Source organism: Lichenostomus cassidix, chromosome 6 (genome assembly GCF_008360975.1).
Source record: "Lichenostomus cassidix isolate B80296 chromosome 6, HeHo_3.0, whole genome shotgun sequence".
NCBI classification, from domain to species: domain Eukaryota; kingdom Metazoa; phylum Chordata; class Aves; order Passeriformes; family Meliphagidae; genus Lichenostomus; species Lichenostomus cassidix.
Genome location: NC_139487.1, coordinates 16469275 through 16483292, shown reverse-complemented (window position 1 = coordinate 16483292; position 14018 = coordinate 16469275). Strand labels below are relative to the sequence as shown.

Here is a 14018-nt window from a genome sequence, read left to right as displayed (position 1 = left end):
TCTGCCGTGCTTGGCAGCATGGGAGGAGCCGGGTGGGCAGGGCGCGGGGGCAGGACAGGCCGTCCCGCCGGGACGGGACACTTTCGCTTTGCCGGAGGTGCGGGACAACGCTGGGCAGCGGCGGCATGGCTCGGGGGATCCTTGCCCTGCTCCTCGTAAGTGTCCTTACGAGCGGGGGAGCGGGCGGGCGGCGGGGCTGGGGACACGGGCGGGGCGGGACGGGCTGCGAGTGTCGCCGGGCGAGGAGCGCTGCCCTGTTGCTGCTCGCCGCCAGCAGCGACGAACTTGTTGTTGACATTCAGTTAACTCGTTAGGCGATCTTTTGAAGGGGAAAAATTCGCCTTCCAGTTCAGGCACTTCTGAGGGTGCTAAGTGAAGGGAAGTGCATGCTGTGGAAAAGCAGACGGAAGGAAAAGGGGGATGGAGGCAGGTGGCTGTCAGGGACATCGGATGGTGAGCTATAGGTGGGAAGACCCAGGGAGAGCTGGCGCTGGCAGCAACATTAGAGCAAATACGTGTGGAGGAGGTGTTTGAACCACTGTGACAGTGACCCAGGAGAGGCTAGAGGAATAGTCCAAGCCTTGGCACCAGAGTGCGCAGCATTTACTGGAAGCAGTAGGGCAGGGCCTTCCGCTCCTGCCTGAATCATTCCCTGTGCGCACAGTATGAGTCCCTGCAGCTTCGGAGAGCTTCAGTCTCCTTTCTCACTCTCATCAGTAAAGTTACCTTAAATATGCATTTTTAGCTGCTGCCGTCAACAGGAAAAGTGAGGCAGTGTGTCAGTGGCCAGCCCAGGGATCTGCAGTGGCACAGGTGCATCACGCCAAAGAGCTGCAGTGGCACGAAGCTGCAGGGTGAGAGCCCTGGCGATGTGTGGATGCTCTGGCTCTCCCTGTGCTCCGGTGGAGCTGCCCCAGGCAACCCTGCTGCCAGAGCCCAGGGCTGGGAGGGTGGGGACAAGGCAGGTGACAGTGAGCCCTGCTGCATAGCAGAGCCACCACCTGCCTGGAAATGTGGATGCAGTACACACTGCTTCCCAGCCCCAACTCTCCCATTTCAAGGCAACTCCTCACCGGAGTTGACATTCGAAGTCTCTTCCCAATGTGGTTACATTGTGAGCAAACGCAGTTTGTTTTGCGGTTTGTCAGGTTAAAATCAAGTCTTAATGTATAAACCATTCAAATTGTGATCTGATTTACTGTATGACAGGTAGTAAATTATTTAAAGTGTTTCAGAGAGCTCTATCCATGCCCCTGCACAAATCAACAAGCATAGTTAAATACAAAGAAGGTTTTTCATCTGCTGACAGAAGTGTGTAATATCTGTTCCTATACAGGAACAGCAAACTAGTGTCAGAAATGTTGCTGTAGTTCAGTATGCTGGAACTATTCAGAATATATATTAAGATTAAAAAGATTTTCTTTTCTAACACTGCTCCAGAGAAGATATAATTTGTGGCCTTATTTTCCAATTTCCAAATTTCAGTACCCCTTAGAAAAGACCATAGCATTCCTACATAATTTCTATTATAACAAAGTTATTTTGTTGGGGTTTTTAATTAGTATGTTATTTCACTACTTATAAGATGGTAAACCTGAGTTTGGCATATTATTTTGGTTAAACCAGAACATGAAAGCAGTTTGTTGAACGAGATTTCAATTTTGCAAGGAAGTCCTCACTCCACTCAAGTAAAAGCAGTTGCAGAGATAGTCATGCAAAAATAGCAATGGTCTATGCAGTTAGAAAACATCTAAATTATCCTGGTTGAAAAAGCTACAAAACTACATACCACTGAGAAACACACTCTAAAGAAACAGGACATCTGAAGAAAGTGAACTGCTATCTAAACATTTTGTAATTATCTGATATGACTACAGACTAGGTAGTTTTCTGGAAGTTCAGAAGACATACCTTTGAAAACAGGACTCCTACATTACAGCACTGATTTTTCTTTTTCATATCATGGAAAACTAATAGGCATATTTACATGTACATGCATAAACAGCCATAAAACGATGGGATGACTCAAGTGAAAAGTATAAGGGCCCCAGTTCTGGAAACATGTCTGGGCATGTTTCCACAGTAACTACCTTTATCTTTGCAGTAACTCACTGAACAAAGTCTCAAGAAAACCATATTGTGTTACAAAAGGAAAAGGGGAAGGGTTATTAAATTTCTATCTGCCCATCTCTAATTCATCCTTAGACACAACAAAGTGAGGTAAGAGCTGTTAATATCACTCCAACTCTCCAAATTGTGTTTACTAAGTGCTCTCTATTACAGTACTTCTAAGAAACAGAACTCAACAAAATAACCAATCATACAACTCACAGCCCCAATATATTGCTGTGAATTACATGTGAGTCAGCTGAGATGTGAAAGAGGAGTGGATTGAATTTGGACAGTGAGTGTTTTAAGACACTGGACACTAGCTGAGGCTACTTGCTTTCATGGGCACTAAACACATGAAGGTCCCTTGGAATTTAAGAAGTTCAGGATGCTTCCAGTTATGGGGAAATACCAACAACTCCTGTCACTGGGCTTTAGAAAATGGAACTGGATTATTTTCATAAAAGATTTTAGAATGTGAAATAATATTTTTTAGAGGTTATTTTGGTGCTAGCTATGAGATTCAGCCTTGGTGGGAGAAAAAAAAGGAGTGGGAGGAAGAATGATACTGGAGATTTTGGAAGCAGAAATTTCTTGTCATAGTGAAAGATTTGGAGTAGAGAATCCTCTGAAGATTACTCTTTGAGTGAAAGTACTCGTTGAAAAAGCCATCCTGACAGAGTTAATACAAAGGAGATTAATTACAGAGAAAAGCATATTAAAATGGAGTTAGCTGTTGCAACCCAACTTCCACAAGGAAAAAGAAAAAAAATAAAAAAGCAAGAAAATCCCCCCTCCTCCTTTTTTAACACTTAGAAAGCCCCTGATGAGCTCATGCACCTTGGTCAACGTAACAAATGTGGAGTGGAAAAAAAAAAACGACTTTCTGTGGCCAGTGGTCTTCTCATTCATCAACATTTATGGATTAGAAATGAGAGAAGTAGCTTGCTAAAAATAAAATGTATTATAAAGGTAACAAGAGAAAGCAGAGATTTTTTTTTCCCAAAGGGTTAACATTGTAAAGTTTTAAAAAGTCCTGTATGCAAATTACATTTTCACACACTTTCAAAAGCTGAGATTACATACCTATAAGCTGTGTCTCACAGAAGTTTTTCAGTGGAAATAGACTGATATGTTATGAAGAATTCTCTGGTGGAGGAAGAGCTGGAGGCCTGAGAATCCCAAAATGACAGGAGGATTCAAAGAAATTAAAGTTCTTGTCACTGTGCCCTGGAAATGCAGACAAAACCAGGTTTTATAGGTGTCCTTAGCAAATACCTGTTGGTGAAAGCATTCTGGAGTGCTCTGTTGGAATGAAGGAGAGCGAGCAGGTAGAAAATTCTTTTCATTGCCTGGGCAATGCAAATGGAGATAAAGCAGAAAATTTGGGCTCATATGACAATTTTTATGGGTGTTGCTAAGGGTAGATGTCCCCAAATGATTGACCTTATTCCTATTTACTGCTTAGTACAATCTAAATCTTCAGTATAGATATGAAAATTAATTTTTTTTAGGTTGAGAAACTTAAAAGAGAGCCTCTGTGAGTCATTTTAGGCTGCAAACATACGACCACTGCTTGAGTGTTCACCTCATTAAAAAGCACCTATCATCCCTTCCTGTAAAAAAGCCCCTAAAGTGCTTCCTTTCTGATATTAGTGTTTACTGCTCAGTGACAACAGAAAAAGCAGCTAAGGTGCACACAGGAAGCTATATGACTCTCAACTTATTTTTGGGTTTTTTTTTTTCTATAAGACACATCAAAATTTGGAAATAACAAAAGGATTGCTTTTAAGATGGTGCAAATCCAGGAGAAGAAAAAGAGTTTGAAAAAAACAGGGTGTTGCTTTGAAAAAAAAATCTTCACAGTTTTATCATTATTCCTTCTACACGAAGATGTTGTAAGACATCCCTGCAAGCAGAACCAATGTAGGTGTTTGGTGCTGCTTAAGTGTCAAATTCTGAGAAGTGACCCCTACTTCTTGTAAGTGTACCAGGAAGTTCATCTCCGTGAGCAGGAGCAGAGGGCATCCATGTGAAAATGTTACATTTCTGTACCCCTCATACCAGCATACCTCATTTGTTTAAAAGCATGGACAAGATGCAGAGAAGTTTGTTCATGAGAGGGAAGATGTGTCTCTTCTCTGCACACACTGTTTGCAGCCATTTGGTAAATGCACCAAAAAAATCAGCTAAGGTTTACTGATATTACTAATTTAGAAAGATGTTTCTTTTTTGATTGTATTCAATTTTCTGCATGACTTTCTAGACGTTTTCTTCATCCTGCTTTAGGAAAAGCCAAACCAAACTGGTTGTATATCCCTGACTAGATTTTAGTAATTTTCCAATTGGACTTCCTAAGCCAGTATTTAGCAAGGCAATTCTTCCAGGCAAAAGAAAAACAAATCACACGAATTTGACACATCCATTTGAAAGCTTCTCTGAAGGCCTTACATTGACTTTGATTTTATAACATCATTACACTGGGATTCACTGAAGAGCACCCCAAAAACTTTGTCATCAAAAGAGAGCACCAAACAAGGGAAGTGATGGGCTGAGCATCCATACCCACAGTTCCTCAAGTGCTAATCTGCTCTCTCAGCTGCTGGAGCTTCACCTCCAGGTGCAATGAAAGGCTGCCTTAATTTCAGTCTAGTAACTAATATTATATACATTTTAAACACATGACTGCTAAGGAAATAAAATACTTTCCACCTTCCCACTTCTGAATAGACTAGAGGATCAAAAGAAGTGGCTACCTTCAGAAGGCAATTGTCATATTGGTTCTGTCAGTTAATTAGCAACAGATGACGCTCACTTCACTTAAGAGCCCAGTTTGATATCCAAAAAGATTTTTCAGTAAGTTAACATAAAGATTTTTCTGCATCTAACTGAAGTTATGGTCAGCATCCATAGCTCCATTATATAGATATTGTATAATATTATCTATATATATTATAGAGATATTTAGTGCATGCAGAGTACAAACAGAATTCCCCAGAAAATGTTGCTGAGAAGGAGGCAAACTATACCAGATTTACCCTTATAATTTTTCACCTTGTTCCAAAATAGACCAAAAAAATTAAAAGGAATGATTTGGTCTCTGGTCCACAGTGCTTTTTTATTATTATTATCATGAAAAGAGGTAGGGCACAGCAGGGACCACAAGTAAAGCTCCTACTGACTAGTAACAGGAATAAAAACAAACAAACAAACAAAAAAAAAACCCACCAAGCACTGTGCAATTTAACTTGACAATGCAAAGAAATTCAAAGAAATGAATCAGTTGGAAATTAATTTGGAAGGAGATTGTCTGTAGTGGAAGGGTTCATGGCTTTAATATGGACCCTCATTGTCCCTTAAATCTAAAGTAATGAACAGTTTTAATAAGGGCATGAATATCAATATATTTAGTTACATAGTAACACTATTAATGTAACTCTGCTAGTACTAAAACACACCTACAGTCCTAAAAAAAGCTTTTGTCTAATTTTCTGTTCTTCTCTCCTAGGTGGCTGTCTCAATTATTGAAACACAGTGCAAAAATGATACTGAAGCTCTAATGACATACAACAGGAGGATCATTTCCAGGAGGGAAGCTAAGTGTCCTGGGGATGATTACCATTTAGATGCTCAATGTTGCAAAAAATGTAAAAGTGGTGAGTATGATTGTAAGACTGTGTTGAGAAGCCATTAACAGGGGAAACCACAGAATGCACAATTGCTTTGTGCTGGGATAGCAAAGTGGCATGAGGTGGTTTTCTGGATGCAGTGCTTCATTCCAGCTGTATCTTTTTTCGTTACAGGACACAAGCCACTTCAAAAATATTTCTTGAGCTCAGTGTACAAATACTTCTCACTACAGAGTGTAGTTCTCTCATAACATGCTTGTTACAAAAGAGCCATAAATTATCATATACATATTTGAAAGAGGTTAAAAAAGTGAAAACACATGCTTTTGCTTACAAAATTCCATACATTCATGGGTTTTCCAGCTTTTCATGTACAGTTTTGTTTGGTGTGTTCTCCTTCAGAATTAATTGGAGAAAGAGTGGGGAGAATTAAATCTTATGTATACTACATTCCTGAAGTGCATCTACATATGCACAAAGAATATAGATTGCATATTTGGAATCAAAAAGTATTAGGGATTAAAAATGAAATTCTGATTGAAGTCTTAGAGCTGGTGCCTTCTCTCTAAGTTCTTGGTTTTCTGTCTCTGCAGGTTTTGTTAAAAATGTCACCTGCCCAACAGATATTATCAAACACTGTGCTCCATGTGAAAAAGGAAAGGAATTCATAGATCACCCCAATGACATGGAAAAGTGTCACAGATGCAGATCATGCGACAGCCAACTTGGTATGTCTAGAGAAGTAGCAACTGTAGCAATGACTTTTCTTTCATACAAGGTTTTCACTGAAAAGTCTCCACAATACCTGAATCATAGCATGCAGATTCAAAACTTTTAGTGGTAGAACATGAATGAATTAATGAGAAAGTTAAAAGTTTATCCTCCAGTTCCCTTTCATCAAGCACAAACTAGGAAGAAAAATAGTTGGTCCATTATTTCTCCTTATATCTGTCTTTGCTTAGCTAAATTCCTTTCAAAGCAGACACTACAAACAGGTTAGGGTCAAGGAAGACAAGTTTTTCCTCTTCTTCACCCTTTGTTCAAAAGAGGGGTGTAAGAAGCCATGATGGTTCGTTTTGTAGTCTTTCATGTAATTGATAATGTTATTTAAAATTGATTGTTGTCTTTTGAACACTCAGGGTGCTGTATGGATAAATGTATAAGGCCATAAGGCAAGCCCTACTGGGTCAGACCTGTGGCACACCTACCCCAGTGCTCTGCATTCAGCACTGGAGGCAAGAGGGGCTATTTAGAGATAACACAAGCAAACCTGTCTGCTTTCTGTGGTCTGCTCCCTGCAGTCTATCAGCAACCACAGCTGTGGAAAGGACATAGAAGATCCATACCTACCTAGTCATTTTAGTGTCTATTTATAGGCCCTTTGTTCATGAAACTGTTGGGTGACACCAGAAATCCACTACCTGTTGCATAAACACCCATCACAGATTTTTTTTTTTAAATCCATTAAATTTATCTCCTACCAGTTTCACCAAGTGTCTGTAGATCTGCTTTACTTGGATTTAGGGAATGATAGCTCTTCATTCCTCGCACCCAAAATCAAGTTTAGTGAGTGGAGAGACAGTTCTTACCTCCAATATGGTGGTACTCAGATCACCTGTTGGAATATCAATCTCTACTGCTCTCCCCTTCCTTTAGGACCTCAACATGGATAGAAAATTTTCTCCTCATTTGTGACTATAATAAGCATTTTTGCATGGGTGATGAAATTGGCTAGAGCAAAACAGTAATTATTTAATCTGAAGGGAGGAAAAGGGTAATGGGATGGCTAACCACAATATTCCATGGACACTAATGTAGTAGAAGAGAAGTCAGTAGAAAACATCAGGCAAGAGAAAATTACCTCTGAAGTTCCACATGAACCATTCTTAGGATCATTCCTGTTTGCAATTTCCATGAGTTGCTTCAGCACTGGTTTCACAGTAGAGCTTCATCAAATTTCAAACCATGAAGTGGTTTCACATTACAGCAAGGCACTGAATGTAGTAACTCAAAAATTCATTCTATTTTTATATGCCTATGAAAATAGCTTTCATAATGGGGAGATACTTCAAGTAATTTTTAATGCAGAAGTATTTTTTTCATAGATGGAGATAGCATCATTATATACACTGAGGATAGGAGAAAATAAATTAATTTGTTTTGATTCTTAAGGAGGATACTTAATGTGAACATGTTAGCTAAAAAGAGAGAGTGGAATTCCTCATCATTGGAGGTCCTCAAGAAAAGGTAAAACTTGTTGTCTGTCAGGAAGAGCAAAGAACCCATCTCCATGATCAAATGGGGAGATGGGCTGTGTGATCTTCTGAGTCTCCTGGCTTTACACTTCTGAAAGGGAAAGAGCAGTTGGGATTTGGCAGTGCTGAATGAGTCCTCTTCTGGCCAGAGCTTTATAGTGTGATCAGTTTTCTGAGCTCTCGTCCAGCAGAGGTCTCCCTGACAGCTCATATCCCCAGTGCTGCGGCAGCCCTGCTCCTTAGAAAGCTGTGTGTGTGAATAACAAAGTTAAGCCTCCCAGTGCCAGCAGAGGTGGAGCTAGCGGCAAGTCTGAGGACAAGGACTTGAGGGCAGAAGCCTGCTTTTTCAAACTAATACACTATGGGAAATCTATTTTTAGGTGTGGAGGTTTTAAAGAACTGTACCCCAGAAGCAAACACGATATGTACCTGTGCAAAGAACTATTTCTGCAATAATACTTCATCGTGTTCAGTTTGCAATCCATGTACCATGTAAGTCTATGCCTTCATCATGACATATGAAATTGCTAATATGTAATCACCTTTTTTTCCAGCTGATTTCAAGACAGAGGCTAAGGTAATCTATAACCTCAGGGAAAGCATACTAATTTTCCTTTGCACCTAAGCTGATTTAGTTCGGTCAACTCAGTTTGCAGCCACAAAGGCTTTCCAAAAGGATGCAGAAAAACTTGTATAGCCACTGAGTCTGTACATGCTTTTCAAGAAGTGTATTAAAGCATCTGAGCTTTCCTGTTGTCTTTGTGTGATCTATTGTTATATTGAAAAATAATTTCACACATTTTCCCACTGCCATTTTCATACCTATTAAATTCCAAATCCCAAGATCTTAATTTATGAAATATTTTGCTGATAAAACATGTCAGAAGATTTTGATTTGCTCTCTTAACAGTTTATGAAGAGAGAAAAAATGCCACAATAATTTTTGTTCATATTTCCTGCAGATGTGAAAGTGGCGTGATTGAAAAAGAATGTACTTCAATTTCAGACACTGTGTGCGGAACAAAAGGTACCATTTTAAAATGAAGCAAGGTCCAGCATGTGCTGCATTTTGAGAGGCAATTGCAATTGTCCTGTTCTACACACAGGCCATAGTGATTCCTGACAGCTAGGGGCATTAGTCCTACTGGGACCTTTACTGACCTGCAGAGTGTGATTTTCCCTTGATCACTGTGCAGGTGTAGGAGCTGTTACTCCTTTCTAGAGGCATGATAGGTATGGCTTTAACATATTTGGCTTTTATCATTAGGAAACAACAGGAGGGCTTTTAAAATCTGCTACAATCTTGTTTAAAATTTGGTGTGCTGTATTGCGTTTCTTGAGTTAACTTTGTTGTAAATTTTCCAATTTTCCAAAACCAGGAATGCCATCATGGGCCATTGCTTTGCTAGTTGTGCTAGCACTAACAACAGCTGGAGCAATATTCTGGTGTAAGTGATTCCCTATTACCTATTCCTGTCATACTCTGAATAAGATATTTAGCTGCTTGTTCAGATATAATTTTATATTCTAGGAGTCCAAAGGAGAAATATCCTGCTCTGGATTTAGAAAAGGCTTTTTTGTTTCAGGGAAGAGAAAACAGAAGGGTCTTAGAATCACAGAGAACCCAAGTCAAGTAATTTACACACCAGAACCTTCTTATGTAAGTATTGTTACTTAGATCATAAAAAACTGAGCTTTATACAAAGAACCTTTTTCCATTTAAATTACATTGGGATCCCCCAAACATTTCTGTGCCTCTCTTCTATGACATGAATGCAGTAAATTTCACCACAAGGACTCCTAGGAGAAGTGAGAGGAACCCTGTATTACTTCTTCAGGATTTGTTGGAATGCTTCCTAAGTCACATGCCCAAGATCAAAACTTCATCCATCATCAGGCCTCCACTGACGCAGGATATTCCTGTCCCCATGCATAATTTTAGGCAATAGCAACTGTGAGGTGATTCCCCAAACCTACCAAAGTCAAAAGAGGTCTGTCTGTCTGGTGTGACTCCCTCACTCATAAAGTAGGAATCATGGAGAAAACAAAAAGAAAATTCAAGAAATGTCATGAAATGTATTTACCCTCTTATACAAGGTTGGTGTTTTACAAAACTTGTTTCTACTTATTTCTCTCTTGCTTCTCTTTTCAGGAGAAGGTACCTTTCATAGATGCAGGTAAGAGACAAGTAATTTCTCAGAATTCAGTAGAAAGAAAAGAGATACAGATGCATAAGTCCTAAACTAAGAAAAAAGTGTATTTTTGTGTAGACTTTGCCACTGCCCAGACCTGTCATTCCAGCACAAAAGTGAACACTTACTAAAGAAATGCCTTTCCCACTCCTAGATGCTGACCTGAGCAGCCACATTGCTGGAATAGTGGCAGAGATGACGCTCCAAGAAGTCAAGACATTTGTTCGTCACCACCATGTACCAGAACCTGACATAGACCAAATCACCCAGGATTATCCTAGTGATACATCTGAACAGAAGATTAGGCTGTTTCGAGTCTGGTATCAACGTCACGGGATGAAAGGAGCCTATAGAACCCTAATAAGCAGCCTGAGAGGGTTAAAAATGTGTGCTGTAGCTGATAAAATTGAGAAAGAATTGAAGGCAGCAATTTCCAGCTCTCAGGAAGGGGGACAGGCTTATAATGGTGACATTGAGCAAAGCAGAAGTTGCAATCAACAAGGTAGAAACTCTTACAATGATGGTGCTGAGCTAAGTCAAACCTGTGCTGGTAGTTTGGAAGAGACATAGCAGAGAGTAATTTGAAAATTATTTCTGAATGGGTATTTTTCTAATATAAGTAATAGAGCTTTAAAATGGCATTTTCATTGGCAGTTCTGATTGAACTCAAGTAAGTTATTACATGCAAAAGGAACAATTACAAATTTTGTAGCAATATCTTTCCTTTACAAAAAGCTTTAGCCTTTTTTGGTTGTTAAGGGCTGTAAGAAGATTTATGACTTGTTTACTAAACGGTGCAATATAAGACTCCAGCTATAGGATTCGTTACAAGAGGGAAAAAGTTGTCATTACTTGAAGAAAAGGTATTGCTTAAATGCCTGGCCCTGCATTATTTAATCAATGTAAGGTTTTGCTTACATTAAAAATGCAGGATGTTCTTTTTTTTTTTTTAAGTGAAAACTCCAGTGTTACAAGTCCACAAAGTACACCAGGAAGAGTCCTTGAAAAAAAACCAGAAAAACTTACCTGCTATACACCTGATTAACTTGAAATATAGGTTTTGCTGTGTAGATTCTACTCTGCTGCAAATAGGATTTCTATCTTTTATAAAAGCATCTCTGTGTGTATACAGAGCTTTTATATGTGTGCAAGTTTTCTTTACAAAAGGCTCCCAGTTCTAAGAAAAATTTATTTCTGTTGTTCTCAGCAATGTTTGTAAGCCCCTTCTAATGTTAGAACCCTTCAAAGAAATGGGAGCTGAATCAGCACAAGAGAACCATGGTTTCTGGAAGGCAACCTGCAGAGCATATGAAGCTTTTCTAATGCAGGAACTGATACATCTTTGTCATTAAAGGAAAAATAAAAATCTGCATAATATATCAATTCTGTCTTTCTTATCATGCAGTATATAAATGTCATGTTTAGATTTGCTTTTACTCAGGGTAGCAAATCAGAAAAAGGGAGATCATTCTCGTAAAAAAACACCTTACCTTTCTTCCATCAGAAAGCACAGAGGGCTCAGCTCCTAAATTCAGAGGATCAGTATAGTGTTGGCAGCTTTGCTGTGAGGCCTTTCCCTCTCATGCATCCTTTTGTGCAAATTCTCACTAATTCTTTCAACAGAAGCAGAGACTTCGCTGGAAAGGTTTGATTTTTTCAGGTCACAGTAAGAAAGATGATTTTCTTTGTCATCAGTTCCTTAGAGAAAATCTCCAGCCAGTGTCAAGACTCAGCCAGAACAAGAAGAGCCCAACCTGGGCTTGCTCCCACCTGCCATCCAGAGTGGGGTGTGTGGGATTAGGGTGCCAAGGCTGCCACCTGACCCCAGGGCCTGGCAAGGGCAAGGCAGGACTGGCCACAGGGTGCCATAGGTGGGCAATCAACCCCTGGCAATGCTGGGTGCCCACAGCCATGTGAAGTTCTCCAAAACGTCACATTGCTGGAAGTGAGATACCTGGGAGGGCAGTGCATGGCCTTTGGAAACAGCTAGAAATCTGTGTAGGCATCAAGCAGGAGCCTGAGAGGAAAGGCATGACTCAGCCTAACTTTGAACTCATTGCACGTTCCATAGACTTGACCTGCTAAAGGTCTGAATGACACAGAGCATGTTTTGTCCAGGCCCAGATTATGTTTTTCAGCTCTTAAGCACCATCCATGCTAAGCACTCAGAAAAACCTTCCACCCCAATTTTGGAGTCTCTAATCTAAGTGCCTAATCCATCAGCTTTCCACTATTGTATTGCCAAAACCCCCACACTGTGCTGCTTTTCAAAGGAAAACCTTGAGGCTGCTGCAGTCAGATGGTTTCATAGCCATGGGCCCAACTTGTGCACCATTAATACTGATTAATACTTGGCATTGTATAAATGGCATGTGTCTGTGCCACCTGTGCACAGATCTGACACACTGTGACAATGTGTTTCTCCTTGTCCTGTTCTGGCCAGGCTCCAGAATAATATGAGAGAATAAAATATCTGTCTTTCAGAAAAGCAGCACAGCAGTGGTGTCACCTGTGCCATCTTTCATAGAATGCAGTTGTGTAGAAGCACAGCCAAGACAGCAAGGAAGGAGGGAAGGAAATCTCCATGCTCTCACAGACCCTAGTAGCTAGGCTGCTCCCTATGCCATGGCCCATCCAGGAAGGCATGAATGTAGCTTAAGGGTGTGTTGGCAGGTGCTTGACTTCAACTGCAGCTTCCCTTGGCTTCTGGCTTTCTCTCTCTGGATGAGGAACCTGACCAGCAGAAATGAAGGTAGTCCACCTCTCAGGGTTTCAGTGGAGAAGGAACTGTAACCAATCTGAACCACACAGATCTTAAAATGGAGGCACCAAACCTCATATATTTGTGACAGTGAAATAAAATGATAATTTTTTCTTTCATCACACTGGAATTCCCCAACCTCAGTATGAAGATGATGGTTAAAAAAAAGTCCCTGAGCAATGAGTCACATTTTCTTTAGGACATGTCTGCAAGGCTGAACTCAGGCTGCCATTAACTCTGGTGGTTAGCATACACCATATTTTTTTTTCTTAACCGGAACACTGCAAATAAGAGGATTGATTATATTGTGTAGTTGGTTTTCCAAAGGAGTCTGTATGTGCCTACATTGCAGTCAGCAGTGCAGAGTAGGGCTGGATCAAGCTTAGACTACCTGGACCAGGGAACAAAAGTGATTTAGTTCTGTTGACCTGCAGTAGTACATCCAGTTTTCCATTGCCTCCTGTTTCTGACATAATTTTCAAACTAGGGCTACACAGGGAAAAAAAAACCAAACCAAAGCCAAAGCTCTGCTGTTTTATGGAAACACAGCATCAGAAAAGCAAGTGAAAACTGAAACAGAAACTCACCCAGGGAATGACTTATGTTCTGGAAGGCAGATTACAAATGAAACGTGCTCTCTTCAGGAAGCCAAAATTTTGCAAAACAATTGCATTTGTTATTCAAATAGTAAAACCAAAACAGTTGTTATTTTAAAAGAACTACAATAGAAGAACAGGAACATAGAAACAAAAGGCTAAAGGGATGCTCTTACTTAAGTTCCCTGCAAATTGAAAGTGATCACATGTGTGAGATATTTGTTCAGAAATTCCATGGGCTGTTTTGCTGTGCTAACCCCACGCCAGCTGCTCAGCCACACTGCAAACTGTAGTGTAGTTCCAGCTGTTCTGCAGGCAAACCAAACACTTGTACGATAACAGAAATAAGGTTAATATTATAGCATGGCACCAGAAGAACAGAGGAATGGTTAAAGACAGCTGCAGAATACAGGACTGCTGCAATATGAAATAAATTATTTTCAAAGTTATTCTGCAGGCTGCCATTTCTTGAAAAG

General features: G+C 40.2%; 1 protein-coding gene across 2 annotated transcripts; it reads left to right on the top strand.

Moving 5' to 3' along the window:
* Nucleotides 1–11568, top strand: FAS (Fas cell surface death receptor). Of its 2 annotated transcripts, XM_085065293.1 has the most exons (9): nt 1–155; nt 5618–5765; nt 6332–6466; nt 8374–8485; nt 8956–9020; nt 9373–9441; nt 9580–9653; nt 10146–10170; nt 10340–11568. In XM_085065293.1, the coding sequence occupies exons 1-9, from the start codon at nt 126–128 to the stop codon at nt 10753–10755; spliced, it is 1074 nt and encodes a 357-aa protein (XP_084921419.1). In that variant the 5' UTR covers nt 1–125; the 3' UTR covers nt 10756–11568. The 2 variants fall into 2 exon arrangements, with proteins under 2 accessions (XP_084921419.1, XP_084921420.1); XM_085065294.1 differs by lacking the exon at nt 10146–10170 and having other exon boundaries at nt 9580–9657; nt 10319–11568.
* Nucleotides 11569–14018: the final 2450 nt, after the last annotated feature.

Excerpts from the sequence above, each read along its gene's own strand:
- FAS (XM_085065293.1), top strand. The coding sequence starts at position 126 with ATGGCTCGGGGGATCCTTGCCCTGCTCCTC. Across the intron at positions 8,486-8,955 it reads GTTTGCAATCCATGTACCAT|ATGTGAAAGTGGCGTGATTG; the intron begins GTAAGTCTATGC and ends TATTTCCTGCAG. Across the intron at positions 9,442-9,579 it reads AGCTGGAGCAATATTCTGGT|GGAAGAGAAAACAGAAGGGT; the intron begins GTAAGTGATTCC and ends TTTTTGTTTCAG.